At 33.6% G+C, this 19,787-nt stretch overlaps 2 protein-coding genes across 2 annotated transcripts in view; both read left to right on the forward strand.

The window, feature by feature from the left end:
* The window catches only part of Jupiter (microtubule-associated protein Jupiter), a 285,307-nt gene that overhangs the window by 162,339 nt on the left and 103,181 nt on the right, over positions 1-19,787 (forward strand). The gene's annotated exons all lie outside the window — the stretch shown is intronic.
* On the forward strand, positions 16,647-17,372 carry LOC147065503 (thioredoxin peroxidase-like; the record flags this gene model as incomplete). Its single annotated transcript, XM_085956855.1, has 1 exon — positions 16,647-17,372. A coding segment is annotated over one exon (183 nt), but the record flags the coding sequence as incomplete, so codon positions are not given.

A 19,787-nucleotide genomic window follows, 5' to 3' on the forward strand; every position in this document is an offset into this window, starting at 1 on the left:
TTTATGGCTCAATCCCCGTCGAGCTCCGCCTAGATCCAGTTGCCATTTCCCGCGTCTTCTGATCGTTATTATAATAATTCTCTTCATTGTAATTCAGAAGTATCTGAATAATAATCGTTCAGCATTTTTATGACGGCGCCTGATCAGTTACGATTATAATCGCCTGAATGGATCTCTGCATCATAGAATTTTATTTTTAATCTAATGTTGTATGCATCATCGATTTCTAGGGTATATTGAATACATGTAAGTTCCCTGGTAAATATCGATATTTTTTTGTTTAGTCGTAAGGTGTATCCTCACTGATAGGTTTTCTTAGTCGTATGCTCAGATTCACGGTTATTGTCGTCTAAGGAGGTTTTTTTTAATACTTTAAATATATGTTATATATTATACCTAATTACTGCCCCCGCATCAGTGCATCTCGCAAGCTCAAGCTCGCGCATTTTCCTTGGTCATGTAAGACCTGCAGCCTGCAGCACGTAGATCGTTCAGAACTGACGTATCTTGTTAGCAGTGTGTTCAGATTCGTAACAGATCGATTTTGTAACATCGTTACAGGGTAAGGGAGGTCGGTCACGGTGACGCTATCCTTGCAGTTATGACACAAGGATACGGAGCTCCACGCTCTTGGGCGGCATTCGAAGCACACGGTGACTGACGTGCCAGTTTACGAAACTGAAAAATTATAAGGCGGTCGTCCGGTATATGTACTTCTAAGATTCTCAAAGCTCATAATATATAGGTATTTATATCATTTGAAAACTTATAATTTTGAACAATCTTCATTCTATATTCTTCTGGATGAAGTTGACCCCTATCCTTTTCCATTCTTCTGAGTCCCTAGTTCTTCGCTACCACGTACGTCCATTGAACATTATGTGTTCGTCTATCCAACGGGTTTCAGGGCGTCTTTATGGTCATTTAGTACCCCTTGGGTACCACTGTATGATGCCATTTGTCCAGTTGTTGTTTTCTTGCCGAGTGACATGTCCAGCCCATTTCATCCGCTCTCTCTCTATACTTATATACTGTACTATTATGTGCGTAACTGTGCTCACTCAATATATAGGATTATTTATCAAGAAACCCATCTCTTTCGTTGTTTTTCTTCATTTTTGTATCCCTAACTGTTGAGGATCGTTACTCCTTTTAAATGTCCTAGTTATATCTCTATCGATTTTTCATTCCTGCATTCCGCCATCCACATACATGAAGGTATGTATCTGTAACCCGCAACGTCCTTCACTTAGTAGGTGTCCCCTCTCGCGTTGCCCCTTGATTTTTACGCTGACGAAGTCTTTTATAATTTTCCATTTGCCATTTTCTCTGTGACAAAGAACTGCACTCTAGGATACATATTTTAGAGAGCTGGTCTTTTACTTTTATTTCTCCTAGAACTGAAATATCCATCCTCTTTACCATCCATTGAATTCTTAGTATCCGCCTCTGACACTAATTCAAAGGCATCATTTTTGAGACATTATTAAGACAACGTTGATATATGAAAGATATATTATACATGTATGGGTTTCTAAGTCTATAAGTAAGATGGGTGACTATGTAACTATTTGAGTTAACTTTACTGTACTTTTAAAAATGAAAATATCACTGTAAGCAGGTACTAACCCAAAGTTCTGTTGTATCACTATCTTAATTTACATCTAACTTTATATGAGTTTGAATATTTATAATGAATGGATCGGCATGACATATTTCAATTGAATGAAATCAATTCTATCAATCAAAAACGATTCGTTATTTTCACTAGGTAAAATGATTGATTTATTATTTAGTTAAATTAATTGAAGCCTTTTCTTTTATGGAATATATTTGACGTAGGTATTTACTTACACTGTAGGTACACACTATAATTTTATGACAGTGTAATTATATTTATATTTTTTTAATCACAATATAAACATACAGCAGAATTATATACCTACTTGATACCTGTATGCATTTACAAATGATTGAATAATAGTAATTTAACTGATAACATGCGATTACAGTTATTGAAGCACCATTTGATATTTCTTTCATTTACTTTTAATTAAAATTATACATGCATTCGCTCATCTCTAATCACATTAATACTATGTTTATGAAGTCGATGAATTCGTACAATGTTCGTGGCATCTTACACATTTAACATCGATTCGTTCATATTGCATCGCATACACATCTTTTAACGATTAATGGTGACCGAAATTATCATACCGATATGTATACTTAGGCGATTAATTAAATAAAATCGTGCAAATCCATTAATAATGCTTGTCAGATTGTAAAGAATCAGGAGGGGTTGGTCGTGTTTAGAATCGATACAGCAGCCATCCGGGTTGCACGGCGCTAGCTTTGCATCCACCCCTTCTGCGCCTCCCACTTTGCTCTACTTCTCTTCCTACCCCACTAAACCATTAATGGGGATGCAGTTTTGCCGAGGGAGGGAAACTTTTATTCATCTCTTACTTTTTGGGCTAGGATATGTCTTAAATATCGTGAATTTTTGTTTTACATACGTCCCACAAAATCAACTAATTTCAAACTATTGAATTAATTCATGGTTAAATTGTCTGGCTCATGTTTATTTTTGTTCAATTAAATATTGCAAAAACACTGTCGACATCTATACGATTTTACCTACTGGAACTAGATCGACTAACTGTCAATATTCATTGGGGTACTACAACCTCATGTCTGCCGCCTCCGTTGTGCGTCTTCACTGTTTAGCCTGAAGGATGCTGCGTGTCATCCTATACTTTCCATGTCTCCAGACCATTATTATCCCTTGCGGTAATTTAAAAGGAACCTCTTGGGTGATTGGGTATCTTCCATACATAAGACATGGGTTGCCCAACGGAATGGCCCCACTTTGTATTTTAGTTCAAGTTGCACAAGTAAGTCCTGTAACTGGACATTGTCATACGTATCGTTTTAATGGCGATGATTTTGGCTTACTCCGTTGAATAGATTTTTGAAAATATGCGCATGCCCATATACAAATACAGTAGGGGAGGATTGTGGAGGGTGACGTCATCGTTCAATCGGGAGGGAGAGGACTGCACGACCTTGAAATCTGCGTAGGTCAGTACCTACTGGATATTTTTTCGCTGGGGTATTGTGGATCGCATTACAATATGATCTGACAGGAAATGGTCGTATAATTTTGTATTTAAATCATTGTGACAACGGTAAGCAGAATTAATGGGATTCACTACACCCTCAATGTAGGGATATCTATCGGTGGATTTTTATTGCATGGCTTTTCTCCCTATATTTTTTACCCTCAAACTAAGATTTACTGTTAATATTTTTCGTTGTGTGGCATAATTGAATTAATGTGTTTTTTGTATGTAGCATCAAAATGTATTGTCTGGAAAATTAAATTGTGAAAAAATATGATACAATGGGCCTACAATAATTCATTGAAATCTAAATGCGTGATCAAGAAAAAAATCAACAATATATCTTTGTCTGTTTTTTTATATTACGTTCAGTGAATAATTAATTGATGTGTCGATTAGGGTTAATTAACCTATACTCATTAATTCATATATGGAATAGAAATCTGTTTATATGACTTTAAATTTGTAACTAGATTATTTTGTCTCTATTATTGAATGAATCTAATTAATAATACTTATGTTTTCAGTAAGTAGGCATTTATTTAGTAAGTACTTATGTCTAGTTCCATTTTTCGTTTATTTTTTTGAGAAACACTAAACTTATTCTTATGAAGCAATTGCACGCAAAGCATTTAATTTATGAGTCCATTTGGGCTGTACGTTTATATAATAACTTTTGGCCCATTATGACCAGTTGCCAAACGATCCAGCCAGGAGCCTTTGTAACTCTTACAATTTCATTATTTTGAAGTGACACAAGACACTTTATACTCGACTTCTGCTCGTGGGTTTGTTTCTATTGAATCTTGTTTAAATGGGTAGCTTGCCTAGATCACAACACAGGTGGAAAGATCTAAACCATTGCGACAGGTGTGATAACAGATAATAGAACCGAGAGTGCTGCTATTTCAAATTGACTCTCGCGTATTGCATTGTTATATTTGAGCGTTCTTGGAAACTGTCATATTGTACTAAATATGAAAGTAAAACTCAAGTAGGTATAAGGCCTTTCTTGATCTCTTTGTTTAATGTAAGCAAGATGAAAAAGGCTCTGAAACTTTTATAATCATTCTTATTTTACAAGCATCTAGTAGCCAATCGAATTTTATTGTTATCAAGCTTTTAAAATAATTGTATCTGTTGATTTAACATTTATAGAGAGTTATTGGTAGTTCCGTTCTCCATTTTTTCTTTCTAATTGATTGTTCTAGTTAGACTAATAATAATAAAATGTAATTGATACTATCAATAAATTCCAACTCGCTGTGAATAATAAAATCAAGTTAACATTGATGTCTTTCAATGTTTAAAGTAACTTTATTTTACGTGAACTGTTGTAAAATAATTGACTGACTTATTGCTACCAGTAGAAAGATTTGATAGTAAAAATATATTGTATAAGTAGAAGTGAAGGTGAGCACAATTAAAAAAAAATGAGGAACTAAGAATTGGACGTAGGTATACAAGTGCATCAGATTATGTATATCTACTTCATAGTTATATACAAAATAATTAATTCTACATAATTCTTTTCAACATTCAATTAATGAAGTGTTGTTTTTAAATCGTTCATTAATGTCTATATATATTTCATTTGTGCTAATGTTTGATGGATGATAAGATTGACAAGTCAAACCGAAACATTCAAATTACATACTTGCTATGAAAATAATAACATAATTTTATTTGTACATTTTATTATATTATTATCCAACGTTAGCAATACAATTATAATTACTTTTCATGCACCGCACTTATTATATATTTGCATTATGATTCGCGCATAATATCTATAATATATGAATGATGTGAAAATTGCTCCTAATTCATATTGTATGTCACTTCAGAATCGTTTAATCCTCTCACTCAAACTCAATTATTCTTGAATATGGATCGTTTTTGGTAAAACCTACTAAAATAAAGCGAATCTATTTTTGTTTTAGTATGCTCATGTCTTATGTATTATTTATTAATAATAAATCATTCTATCCTTTATACATGACTTATTAAAATCATTAGTCTGCAGTACTTATGTTAATTAACGAGTATCTACAAAACATACATTTTGTCGTTTTATAACTAAAGTAGAAGTTTTGAGATCGTGAATGGGCAATTTGGTAAACTTACTGTTAGTTATTTGTTTTTTTTCTTTTCTTTCAAAATAAACCGCTTGAAAAACACGGCTTCACGATAATAAATAAACACACTCTGTTGGCTCTCTTAATAGCTCTCCACGTAGGAGCACTTGTTTCACGGGCCTGGACTAATTGCATCTAGGATGCACTAATTGCCGCATCCGCTTGCCATAGCCACTTTTCCTTCAATAATGTTTTTCTGCACCAACTTCTTATCTTTTTTTCTGCACTTGAATCGTTTTATTACAGTAAAATTGTACACCTAGACCTGATTACTTACTAGCGTCAAATCTTCAGCAGTTAGTGATTTTTTCATTTCCATTACGAAAAACTTAATCGTACTCATCAGGAATGTCCAACTTCACGTAGGTTGTGATATACTGTCAGGCACCCCGACAAAACCGCCCGGATATTGCCGCTAAACCAAATCCGCCCGTACCAGTGCTCGTCAATACCGCCCGGACAAATCCGCCTAGACAAAACCGCCCGCAAAAAATACAAAATTATATTAAACAAGTGCTTTTTTCGTTTTTCGAATTGCGTACCGATACATATTTACATACTTAATCAGTGTAATTTTAGATTTAATCCGTTGCAGCTGTTGGTAGAGTAATAACTTAAAAACATCAGCTTTTAACACTTTGTACTAAAAACAAAAAAAATGTCGATAATACGTGTTTAATCCAATGCAGCTGCATAGCTTGTGCCGGAGTTCACTAATGGAATACCTGGAATATCTAATATTTTTTTACATCTTTATTCGTATGTTTTTTTATTTGTATACTTACCTAAAATATACTGTGTTATGTAAAAATAAAAATTGTACATTTCAAAATTGTTTTCTCGAATTTCCCAAAATTTCCCATTCGATGTGAAAACAATAATTCTTGGTCATCTTTTGGGCGTTCCACTCACCGTAAAACTATTCTCATACCGTACAGAGTCTACTGCGCGACCGTACCTACTGCTTAATTTAAAGCGTGTGGATTCACTATCTTTTACGGTAGGCCATGACTGATGCAATACACATAAAGTGATACGATGAGGTCACGTGGGCTTCTTCGTGGTTAATTTGAAAACTTTCTCATAAGTTGGTTAATGAAATAAAAATAGGAATGGTTAATGCTGCATCTTCGAATTCTCAACGGAATCATATAAAGCCGGGTACTTATTAGCGAGCCGTATCTGTGACCGTTGCAGATACAGTAACTAGTAAGGACGACAAATAATTAGTTCGTATCCAGAGTTGATTTCAGTATCTTGAACGGTTACAGTTACGACTCGCTAATGAGTACCCGGCTTTATATTACAACTGAACGCTTTTTTATATTTTCACTACTCAATTTTCGTGGCATATGGTGCGATCGACCAAATCCATCCCGCGATCGACGCGTTGGACATGCCTGGCATACATCGTGAAACATTATAACTGAAATAGCAACCGACTGTAGGTATACGTTAAATGTGAAATTAATATTATTAATATTATAAAATGGAATTATACCTACTGCCCAGTAAATTTTACGTAATATAAATAATAATTATGCAGGTACGATATTACATATTGCAGCAGTAAATGCATATGCATTGTTTCCAAAAATATGTTCTGTTCTAAATTTAATTAAAACATAATACCTAACCTGTTTTTGGATTACTTAAACGAAATGCATAGACCAAAATAATAAGAACACAATCCATTATTATTGAATTTTTTTAAACGGTGTCCGATAATAAGATCATAATATGAGCCTCAACAGAATGGAGAGGGGTTATATCAACAAATTTTTGGCTTTACGAGAAATGGATGTTAGCCACTCTCTCAACCTATTAGGTCCATACTCTTGACTCCAAAAACATATGTATTTTGCCTGACGTATGATTCGAACCAGGGTTATTATTGCTTTACAGGTAATATTAATTATTAATCGGCATTCCGTTGTGTGGGTTAAGTATTTTTTAAATATATTTTCTTATATGCTGTGTGATATAACCTAATTACATTTTGATTTCACAGTTTAAGGTAGGTATATAGGTAATTTTTTTCATTACTTGAGAAAGTTGTTGAACTATATTTTTCAATTATATACTGAATATTAGGTAGGTACTATTAAATTCCAGAGATTTAGTTTTATAGTCGATAGATATTTAGATTGTTATGCCATTATTAAGACTATCAATGTTCAGGTAGTCTTTATAATGACGTAACAACGAAAATATCTTTCGACGAAAAAACTAAATTTGTGGATTTAATTATTATTAATAGTAGGTGGGTATACCTACTATTGTAGTTTCTTCCTACATAATGTTTCGTAGGCTTGGGTTTAGATGACCGTTGTCAACATCAATGAGGATTAAAAAAACTGAATTGGGGTCATTCAACAGTAGACAACAATGGTGGGAAGACGCACTGTAAAACAAAAATGTCGCATTGAAGAGAAAGTAGTGCCTTCCCAAAACTAATTTTTCATGCTCACAGTTTTCCGCAGTCATTTATCTTTGTTCGTATATTTTTTTCTCCCAACATTTTCCTTACTAAAGGGTAGGTTTGAAAGATAACACTTACAATAGCTAAAATGAAAGGTAAAATATATCTGAGTTATGTATGATTAATTTGTTCGCATAGCTTTACCTTATGGTTACTTCTAAACTTAATGACTATTGTATCTTATTTGGAGAGCTCTAATCGACAATTTCCGTGAAATGGCCATCATGAAGCGACCACCTAGATTCTACACTAAATCTAATAATGGTCACAGGAAACATTTTAGCCGGCTCGCATTTTGATATTGAGATTAACTCGTACACATATTCAATGATAATGGTTCGCCGTATCAGCGTATCATTTGATGACAATTTACTAATACCAGTATGTATGCTAATGATTCAAACCCAGCCTTAAAATTTATTAGACATTACTGAAGATGTTGACAAAATTTATTCTACAGAGACGGAGTTCAAATGTATAATATTGAAGCAAAAAAGGTCTCCTGGTTTACTGATTAAGTTAGCTACAAGTGATTTCGTACTACAGGTAAATTTGAAGAGAACTTTAGACTACTACTCTCACATGTGGCCATCGTAGTCCTTTGCGTAAGGCATTGGACTTCCATCCCGGGGCTCCGGGTTCGATTACTGGTGAGGTCACAATATTTATGTGATTTTCTTAAACTCTGGGTGTTTGTTTCATTTCTATTACTAATTGCATTACTGTTTCAATACACTACTATCATTGGGTCTCATGGCGTGTTGTAGTGTTATGTATTATATTATAAAAATAAAAAAAGAATGAAAAACCACTATAATTTCAGATTCACCAAATTAAACAATTACGTAAGTTCATGATTATATATGCAGATTTTGACAAAATAAACCTTAAATACGTTAATTATAGAATTGGATAGTGTATAATTAAATGGATATCAATTTCACATTTCACGCATCCGACATATTATTTTCATATCGAAGCAGACTGTAGTACAGGGATGGCGAACCTATTACACGCGTGCCACCAACGCGAGATGATTTTGCATGGCACGTGAATGTTTCATTTTGAAGAGAAAAGAAATATTACTATTTTATAATATATTTAATTTTTTTTTTTAAATTAGTTAATAGTTTTGTAAATAAAATATATAAGTACCTACTTGTACTTATATAATACAATATTAAAAAAAAATAATGACGACATAGCCATGCGTATTTTCTTCGGTTTTTCATTATATGTTTAGGTACCAATCGATGCGCAAACGGAAACGATTCATGCATAAATTATGACAAATCGCATTGTGTAAAAAATTGCAGGCAAATCATTACGTTTAATGTAATCATACGATTGCATAGGTCAGTCTTTAGGATTGGGGAATTAAATATAAAAATATACAATCAACAAACCTTATGAAATTAATTATCCGCAGCCATTCAAATATATTAACTGCTTGTTATTTTACCTCAACCATAATCTCTAAAAATGAAAAACCGCTCAGTGATGGAGAATATAACATGAAAGAAGTGCGGCTAGAAATACGGTGAAAAGATAGAATATCAATAACTCAATTGTAATTTTAATAGAATTATTAACTAATTTTTTATAAAACTTATTAAAAAAAATTTTTCGCCTTAAAAATCTGCTGGTACGTCGGACAGTTGAAAAATAATATTTGGGAAAATTTGGCACCCGTACGTAAAAAAGGTTCGCCATCCCTGCTATAGTATATACAATCTAACTATAGGTACAATAATACTGTGGAAAGATACTTCCTAGTCGATTGTAGGTATGTAGGCAGCCAAAACAATGCATATTATTTTTGAGATGAATTCACGTTAAATACCGAGAAATGCTTAAACAAAGCGACAGACTTCAAACTAGAACGCGAACCGCCGTTTTCTTTTTGGGGCTGCCAACAAAAGTAGAAACTAATGAACTTGTTACTAATACTATTACTAATCGTAATAACTAATACTACTAATCGTTCGGTTTGAAAATCGAACTACTTTCAGAATTCATAATGCCTTATATAATGCGCACAAGGCTCCGTCTATCTAGAATCAAATTTTCACGAACATTACTTATAATTAAGTTAATGTTTCATTTTGCTGATGTCGTTGGCCCGAGAACACAACCGAGTCTAGAGTTTAATCACTCCTAATATTACGCTTTGCGATTTTTCACCACTTTTGTATTGCATTTCCACCGTGGCCGTACTAAATAAAGATTGCATCGTCTCTCCGCGTACCTATCTACTCTGTTCGCTTCGTGCGCCCTGTGCAGTAATTTTCTTTCTTCTAATGATGTTTTATGTACTACCTCTAATTATAGGTATTTTGTATATTGTGCATCTGTAAGTTTATCGTAAAATCAGTTTTACTCTCGGAATAGTAGGTATGCCCTATGGATAGCGTTTTGCAATGATTGCCGTAATTATCTACTTAACGATTCTACAGTATCGTAACACAAGATAGGTAGTATATTTGTGACAGGTGAAAATATGTCAATTTAATCCATCTAATAATATTTAATTAATTTATTACATGACACTTCCGTTATAAATTGAGTCTGCATTAATTGATGGAATTCTATTTTACAAATTATAATATAAGTTTCTCCGTTTTATAATTACGCGCTTGAGATTGGTTTAATTATTAATTTGTTGGCCTCACTGAGTTGTCGGCATTGTACTGGTAAGTGTAAAGTGTAACCAATATTTAGGCGAATAAATATGTCAATTTTTCATAGAAATGCACAATCGTGTTTCGGATATCCTACATATTTTTCTACGCGATCCAGACGCAATGAGAACCATTCATTCTCTTCAGTACATGTATCTCTTCCATGCGATGCTCATGACTTGCTCAGTTCAGCCTTATGGATTTTGTGAAGGTGGAGAGTTGGAGAGTTTTGTATGCGGCAGGTGCGGAGACAGGGGGGGGGGGGGTACAAATTATTTAGGTAAATGGAATATTACTTTTACGTTATGACTTGCATGTCTTAGGATCGTGACCCGGATGATGCGACTGTCTAAAAAATAAGACAGCGCGTACGACAAAAACTGACAACAAGGATTTTTAATCCCGCCGTTTTAAAAACCAATTAAAAAATATTATGGGTTTTATTTCAATATGAACTCCCCCAAAAAAAATATATTTGCGCTCATGGGCTATGCGGCATATCATTCTACCAGAATCTCCACACATCCGCCACACATGTGACCATTTTTCGCGTCATGCCGACGAAAAATGTCCAACTATAATAAATAAAAAAAAATGAAAACACATTTAATTCAGGGCTCGTTTCAAATTCACCGAACGTAAAATATATTGGGTAGGTATGTACCCTGTAATAGATTTTTCAATGTATAATATCATAGTGAATGCTATAGTTTTATTTATGTTTTTATTTCAAAAACTTCTATTCACTGATATGGTACCACAGTAGACAGGTGTTTGTTTTTGCTATGCAAATACTTTACAACAGCATCAGACTGCGTGGCGACCACTTACTGGGATACAGTGAGTAACTGGGTAGTCTTCTCAATTCTCGCTGACAATGTACACACTAAAAATAAGTACATTATATACATACTAGTACTCACTTAAACCCCGCCAAACTTGATTTCATTTTCATGACTTCATAGCCGTATTAATAAATAATTAAGTACCTACTCATCTTTAAAAAAAATATGTTCTACTAGCATTTGTTACTTTACTTTTAAAAACTTTAGTTTGTATCACTGAGTTACGTTATACTTACCTATACATACTTACAATTGATTATTATAATTTTGATATTGACAATTACTATTACAGAATTTGTTTTTATTTCCAATTCTTTAATGATAGGAACGATTTCCATCTCGATTGTTTTCGATTATGTCATCGCGTGAATTGATTACGAGAAGATCGTGATCGTTCATCATCCTCATGCTAATTCGCCGTTTTCTCGGCGAAGAAAATCGCTCGTATCTCTCCAATTGAAAGTAAGTCAAACAATTATAAAATTGAATAATCAGTCATAATAGGAAACACGATATAAAATAAACATCACAGACAACTCTGCAATCGTGCCCTTTCTCTTGTTAATCGCAAAATCTTAACTGACTTGTTTAAAGTAAGGTTTTGACACCCTCAAATCAGAATGTTGCAATAATGTTTAGAGTGAACAAACTACGTGTAAAAAATACAGTAACATTAACATTATATATTAGGTACAACGTAACCTATGTAAACTTACTCTTCTTTGTTTAGTATTTAATTAAGCTTGTTCTTAATAACTTGCTGTATTTGTAATGACATTATTTTTATTTATTAAATTTATCTGTCACTTGTTATTCTCCACATATAAAACTTAAAAAATATACCTGGTCTTGACAGAGCAGAATTCAGACTTTTGAAAACAATTTTGATAAAATGCGACACCACTTCTGCCATCGAGACATGTCTGGGTACCTACTCGATTAAGGGCGATCAGATATATCGGTATTGGTATACGGAGTAGAAACCTGGACTTTAAAGAAATAAACCTTCAGAGGATTGGATGCTTTCGATGTGTTGCTGTAGTGATACATGGCGAACGATTAAGATTTTTGGGGTCTAATTATATCACCGGTGCGAAGGTTTTAAGACGAACCAAGATCACTAAAACCTACCATCATGCGCATAAAGGTTGCTTTTTTCCGCAGTGAAAGGTATGATTTATTTCAGCTCATAAATGCAGGGAAGGTAGAGGGTTTCAAAGATATATATTAGAATATTAAGGTGACTCAATGTCCATGGTGTTTGTGACCCAGAATAGGCAAATTTACTGAAAGTTGGCCAACAATCTTTGATGGAGACGGTACCTATCAAGGAACTTGATTATTTAGTGAATGTCAAATAATAATATTAAATTAGTTCATTTTAATAAATCTCCATGATTTATTAGGTACCACTCAAACGCCGCATATCTTCCAAAAATTATGATAATCTTCATTGGGAATAATAAGAATCGTCTACCATTTCTCTATCGTTCAATGCTTTCTTATTGAAATAAAAATGTTCTTTTACGGAACATTCTATTTGCTTTCTTTCTTTGTCTCTTTGACCATCATATAATTTTATGGATAAATAATAATATGTCGTCATGTGAGAGTTTCACAGAAAATTAAGATTTTCCTTTCGTTTGTTTTCTTTTTAAATCGTGGCCACGTTAATTTGTTTGTTCTCTATTAAAAAAAACAATTTTACGTTAATGTCTTTCTTCTGCATATTTAAAACAAAAATGATAATTATAATAATCTCTATACTTTCTTGTGTGCGGAAGCGTATCCAAGAGACTGTACAGTCCGAATGAAAATTGTCGCCGTTGATTTTCACCACTGTGCAGTCATTGTTTATCTTAATAAACGTGAATCCAAATCGGTACTTAAATAAATTAGTTTTATTGGTCAATATGCATAGTAAGCGTACAATTGTATTATATTATGTATGAAACTGTTTTATTTTAAAACTATCGAGCACCGTTTGAGCGTTGTAATGAATATATGCACCAAGCCAACCACAGCTCTGTTAATGTTAGTAAATTAATCGTATTTTAATTATTAAATTCTGCTGCGTTAATCATTCGATTATTTTATTGGTTTAGACATGTTTAGAGTATGGATACATAATAATTATCTTTATTAATTTATATTGCAGATAGTTGTCGGAAAATCCAGTAAAAGTATCGTAAAAAAGCGATCGTTTGGAAAATTGATAAATTGGTAGGTATCTACTTACAATATCTTATAGATATTTTGTGTGATACATAATTTATTATACCGTGTATTGCAGTTTTAGTTTCTAAAACTACTTACCTACCTACATATTTGTGTGTGAATGTTAAATAAATATAGAGTAAAAACTTTCTAGAAATGCATTCCATGTAGGTATAATATTATATAAAAAAATAATCGTAACAAATAATAGCGCCTTGGAAAGAAAGTCTTTTGTCCGCGCGTTCGTGTTTTTATGCAAGTAGACAGATAATAGGGCTCAACAATATACCTACCTAGTATACATTGACTATTTCATTAACCACAACAACTACTGTTTGATACCAGTTTTCTCCAGTGAATCAGCCTTTTTGATATACTTACTTATTTTTAAGTAAAGAATATTATAATCTATCAGGAAAGCACGATGTGCGAGGAGTTATTTGAGTGTAAGGTAAACGTACTTGAAAAAAATAAGACAAATTTCAAATATATACTATTCAAACAATTGAATAGAATTTTATTGTTTGATCAATGAATTAATTATAAGAAAAAAACATAATTTTGAAAACCTCTGAACCGAGTGGGTCTCGACTCACGTTTTTCGCATTCCGGATGAGTGCTTTCGCCATTTTTTTCAATCAAGATTTTTTTCTAACATGTAGGTATGTTTCTGAGGTTTTTATAATAAGTAGGTATATTATATTTTTTTTATTATAATAATATGCAGGCATGTAATTGATTGAAGTTGGTTTAATGCTTCTGATCTATGTATCCCTTGCACAAAATAACGAACTCATTTCAACCATTGCTGAGTGGAGAATTATGCAACATTTCGTATCCATGTTTTCCAAGTAATCCTATTTCCATACATTAATAATGCAAATAAGAGCCATTGCTCCGATGCTCGTCCCGCTATTATCAAACCAGGCCATACGGCACCAGATTTTTATGAAGATTTGAATTTCATATCTTGATTGCTGATATTACTATATTTTTATTTTACAGACTTTATACTGCTTATTTTCCCTCTTTGCTTGTGCATTACTGTACATAAATAATTTCAGTTGAAATTTTATTCGAAATATTATACTTACATGGCAACAGAATTTTATTTCATGGAAATTTCCATAAAGCTTCTCAATATCAAATTTCATTTTCAATAATGAATTTGTTTTTAAATCAATCAGTTCCATTTGTATGTTACTAGGCATCTGCATTAAATTTAATAACAAATATATTATTTAAGGTTTAAAAGAATACTATTTTATGTAATAAAAATACTTTATGCAGTCATCAAATGTTTAAAATAAATATAAAGCATAATAAGGCTTCAAAATTATATAAATAGATTATCTACAACGTTTAAGGAATGTCCAGGCTTATGCTCTGAAAATACCACAAAAGCTCAATTTTGACCTACGTGGCGCACGTGGGCCGTTAAGTGAAAATGGGTTTATAAATGCGAGCATGCAGTTTTCTTCTTCAGCAAAATCTTGAAAACGACTTTCAAATTAATGACCCTTGCAATATCTTGATTTTTTTTCAATATATTTGGTCAAATTGCTATTATCCGCAGCACATTTATCCTGCTCTTTCAAGTGTGAAAATTGACTCAAATCCTCATTTTCTAACTGAGAGATGAACGGTTTTAATTTCATTTTATTCCTACAATTGTAAACTGTCAAAAAAAATGGTACGAACTGATGAGTAAGAAGGCTATATGACTTGAACTGAGAGCACTCAGGTATTAAAAATATGAAGATGGATTCAGTAATGGCGCCCACTTCAAAAGAATAAGTAGGAACAAAGATGCAATCCACCACTTGTAATCATCCAATGCGCCACGGTTTGGCCACCCCTGCTGTAGACTGTAGGTAGAGGACCACACTGCCCTTAACCTTAGCGATAGGTAGGGGCCCCCGGCATACATCGTGGTCTGGAGGCCCACTTCAGGGTGGGGACCATGCAAATAATGCACTTACTTAAACACACTTACGACAAAATGAAATAATAGTACAAATCGGTAAGTTTTTTCTTTGTGTATGGTACCCATTAGTCTCCTAGTTCTTTTCGGGTTTAACGTGGACGAAAAGTCGTGGACAATCGCTATCTACTACATACCATGATGGTCTGATTTTGCTGTGTAAATTTAATGATTCTTTCTAAGTGTTTGGTGGCTCTCGTGGTGCAGTGCGAAGGCGCTTGCCTTCCATCCCGGAGTTCTGGGTTCGATCCCGGTGAGGTCAAAATATATACATAATCTAATATGTAAATTCCTCAAACCTGGGAGTTTTACCACTATTATTGGGTTTCACGGCCTGTTGTGTTTAATAAAGAAACAAATAATAATAATAAAAAATATATCCATAAACTGAATACCTATCAAATTAAACGACAACTATGGGAAAATTGAAATTTGGGTTTGCATCTTGTTTTATATCGTTGCAGTTTGCGAATTTAAAATTTTTGAATAATGTATATGTATGTAAGATGTAATATTTTCGTGCTTCTAAATAGTCATTTATTGATTAAATAAGTCGAGCTTCTGAAATAAATTCTCGCATTTCACTGAATATTGGATTACCCATTGAATGAATAATGGCCCTACAAATATAACCTATCGTGATCATGTTTTCCTGATGTTAGTTACTGATAGAACGAGCATCGATATTGCGCCGTCGATTTATCATATGATATTTAAGACGGCATTCGTTTTTTTCTGGGATTATCATTTTCACACGATGGAGAAAAGTTGTGTGTATGTCTAGATTAATATACTGACAAATTTTACGATTGTCTTGAAATATAACGGTTTCTGGTTGGCAGTGGATCTGTGCATCACGTTGTATAACATCTAGGAATGGATTGAATAATGAGCCATCGTTAGAGTGTAACGGATTCATTGTATAATTTCTTCTGGACAAGGAGATATTGATGATTGAAATATATACAGCTCTCAGATACTAAACCTTCCTTGTAAATTGGCGCATAGTCATGGGATTGGCAATCAATGTTAATAAATATATTGCTATCTCTCAAAAATTAGTGTGCATATGTACCTAGTACTTCGTATAGGACTTACATAGCTGATGACATATTATATTATGTAGTTAGGCAAACAATCCAATGTATTAACAATAGGTAGGTAGGTACTACGCCAGATCACCGTCAACGATTTACCAGTCGGCAGGGACGTGGACGAAACCTTGCGACTGGTCCAGGCCTTTCAATTCACCGACACGCACGGCGAAGTGTGCCCGGCCGGATGGAGGCCCGGCCAGAAGACCATGAAGGCCGATCCCAAGGGAGCCAAGGAGTACTTCGAGTCCTCCAACTAGCTCGACCGTCTCGATATAGTTCTCGACTTTTGAAATCCTTCGTTTGTTTGCACCGCAGTCTTGAGTGATCGGATCGACAAATAACTGAACAGTGTGATGTAACACGGGCGAGAAAATTTCCACATTCAGCTCATTCGTCATATTAGTCAAATCATGTCTTTTTTTCTGTCATTCTTATTTAAAAAAATCATTTTCACATTAGTTAGTTAGTATGTAGTTTTCGTACGATTTATTTTTGATTTGAATCTTATGTTTTCTATAATTGAATCTGATTTCTGTTTAATACTCTTATAATATAAATGTAACGTAACACGCGAATGGTTTAAACTTTTCTTTTCGTCCTCTGAAGAGCACAGTATTTCATGACAATAATTCATGACATATCCCAGGACTGCGAGTTTGCAAATGGTATAAAAAAAATCTCATTTTTCTTTCGTGTTTGTTTAAAGTGTAATGCAGCTTTAGTTTGGTCATATTAGCTAGAAATTATACCCCTAAAGACAATACTGCATAGTGCTAGAAACCAGTAATAATAAGTAACCTCTTTAAGAGAATTATTTGCAGGTAACCCTCTAATAAGACTGGATTTCTTTTAATTTGTTTTTAATTTTAATTAATCTGGCTATCAAAATTTTTACATTGTCTCAATTGAATTGAAACGAGGTTCTCATTTTTACGTTGTGAGATTTTGTTGATGTTACAACTTGCACGTATACGTATCTTACCTTTGATGAAGTAATCTCATTTTAAATTCTTTTAATGATATTGTTTTACGTTATTGTTATTCTATAGTTTAGTGAAAATATCCTAAACGTTTCTCCCACGCTGGCCGAGTGGCTTAAATGCCGGCCTATAGAGTCGAGGGTCCCAGGTTCGAATCCTGGGTCTGGCAAGTAAACATATTGTTTTTCAATTTGTGTATGAGTCAGAGTATGGACCTAATAGGTTGAGCAAGTGGCTGACATCCATTTCTCGTAAAAACAAAAATCTGTCAATACAAACCTCCACTTTGTGGAGGCCCATATGATCCTATTAGGATCGGACATGGTCGAAAGAAAAAAGAAGGTAGGTACATGCAACTAGCGATATCTTCAGTTAACGTTCGAGTTAGGCTGCGCGTTGATTTAAGTTAGGTACTAAAAGATTAAATTTGTTACCAATCATTTTCTTAACACACATTCAAGGAAAGAAAAGAAAAGAAATGTAACTGATGCCATCACAAATATGTCTGCCATATATTGTAGTTTTGCAATTTTACCCATATCCTCTATTATAATATAATTTATGTACTGATTCTACTTAGATAAAAACAAGTTTTCACTGATTTGGTAAACAAATTTTAAATTAATTATAATAATAAGTAGGCAGGAATTGTACGAGTATGTAGCAGTGTTGTAGTATGAGATGACTGGCTTTGCTTTTTTATAACATTTCGCCAAATTGGAATCCTATGTTAGTACCTACTCCCCACCAAAATTGATTGCAACCTACTGTACATCTATTAATGTTGACATATTGTGTCAACATTTGACGTATTTTATCATTGGAAACGTCTTTGCACACAGATCTGTGCTGCTATATTGGTATAAATAAATACTCCAGCATAATATACTCTTAATTGATCATAGTCATCGCTTTGAAGACGTTTATAGAATTCAGTTAGATTCATCTCTTCAATTGCTTTTTACGTGTTATTATCACACTGCAGATTTATTACTTTTAATAATTAAGGATTAGGTGGAAGCTCTTCCAGTTATTGTGTAGAGTGCTCAGTCTGGTAATGATGAAGTTCAAAAGACTCCATTCTTGGCTTCCGGGTCGTACAAAAAGATGCGGGGCCGAATTTGGCCCGTGGGCCGTAGTTTGCCGATGTAGTATTAATTTAATAACTTTATACCAGCATGCAATATTTTTTTTAATAAATGCTAAAAATATTATATTTTCTATTACTAAAATTGTCGCTGTGGATATCAGCTGTGCGCATCTCAGCTGTAAATTTAAATACAATTCAAAATACGATACGTCAGGCAGATCCTTCGAGTGATCGCTTTCGGATGCAGCAAGAAGATTCCGTGCGGGAAACGCCTCACGACTCCAGCATCCCACACCGACCGATCCATTTCTCACGGGACGTGTCTATCGAATCGCGCATTCATCGGTTTTAATGGAAAACATTATTGGCATTATGAGGTCGTAACTCGCGTTGCGTTTCGTTTCGCCCGGCGAGTGAAAAAGTACACTTTTCCGTCCGCCATATATTTTATGGCCGCTGCAACAGTTTAACCTTACGTCAAAATGCACGAAAGCGAAATGAGAAAGTTTCCCTTTAAGTGTTACAGATATTTTTTTTATCGTGACGAGTTAGACTCGTGTGTCTTGCTGTTATGAAATCACAGAATCACGCATTTTAATGCATGAAATTAAATTGACCAAAATAATTATTGTATTTTTATTTATGACTGTTACTTAGAATGTAATAGACTTTCTCTGTAATTTAACGTTCCTAACCGTTTTGAGAAAGAAAATCAGATATGATTAATAAATGGCTCGTTGCTGTAATTTTACGATTACAGAGTAACGGTTGTATTTTGATTATTAACAAATTACGCAGTGCAACTGTATTTATTCGATATTTCGTATATTTTATTATTTTGCTATTGTAAATTCACCAATATACCTAACGAAACGTTTACAATCGGTAATAGTTGCGGTTAATTTTTATCCCGCTATTATGGTCGCTGATTGGTTGAATACTCCTCATAATATATTTTTTTTCATGTGTTTGAACTGTTTGAAGTTTGTCGACTGTCTTTTATTGTTAGCTACCGTCTTACGCTGAGCGATGTAATTGTTTTAAATTATTGTGGACTCTGTTTTTGTCTGCGATTCAAGCTAAACGAGTTTTAAATTTGTAACTGCAATACGGAAGATTTTAATCACACACGACAGTAATTTAGT

Source organism: Rhyacophila brunnea, unplaced genomic scaffold, assembly GCF_057557595.1.
Source record: "Rhyacophila brunnea isolate RB1 unplaced genomic scaffold, BYU_Rbru_1.0 scaffold_6, whole genome shotgun sequence".
NCBI lineage: Eukaryota > Metazoa > Arthropoda > Insecta > Trichoptera > Rhyacophilidae > Rhyacophila > Rhyacophila brunnea.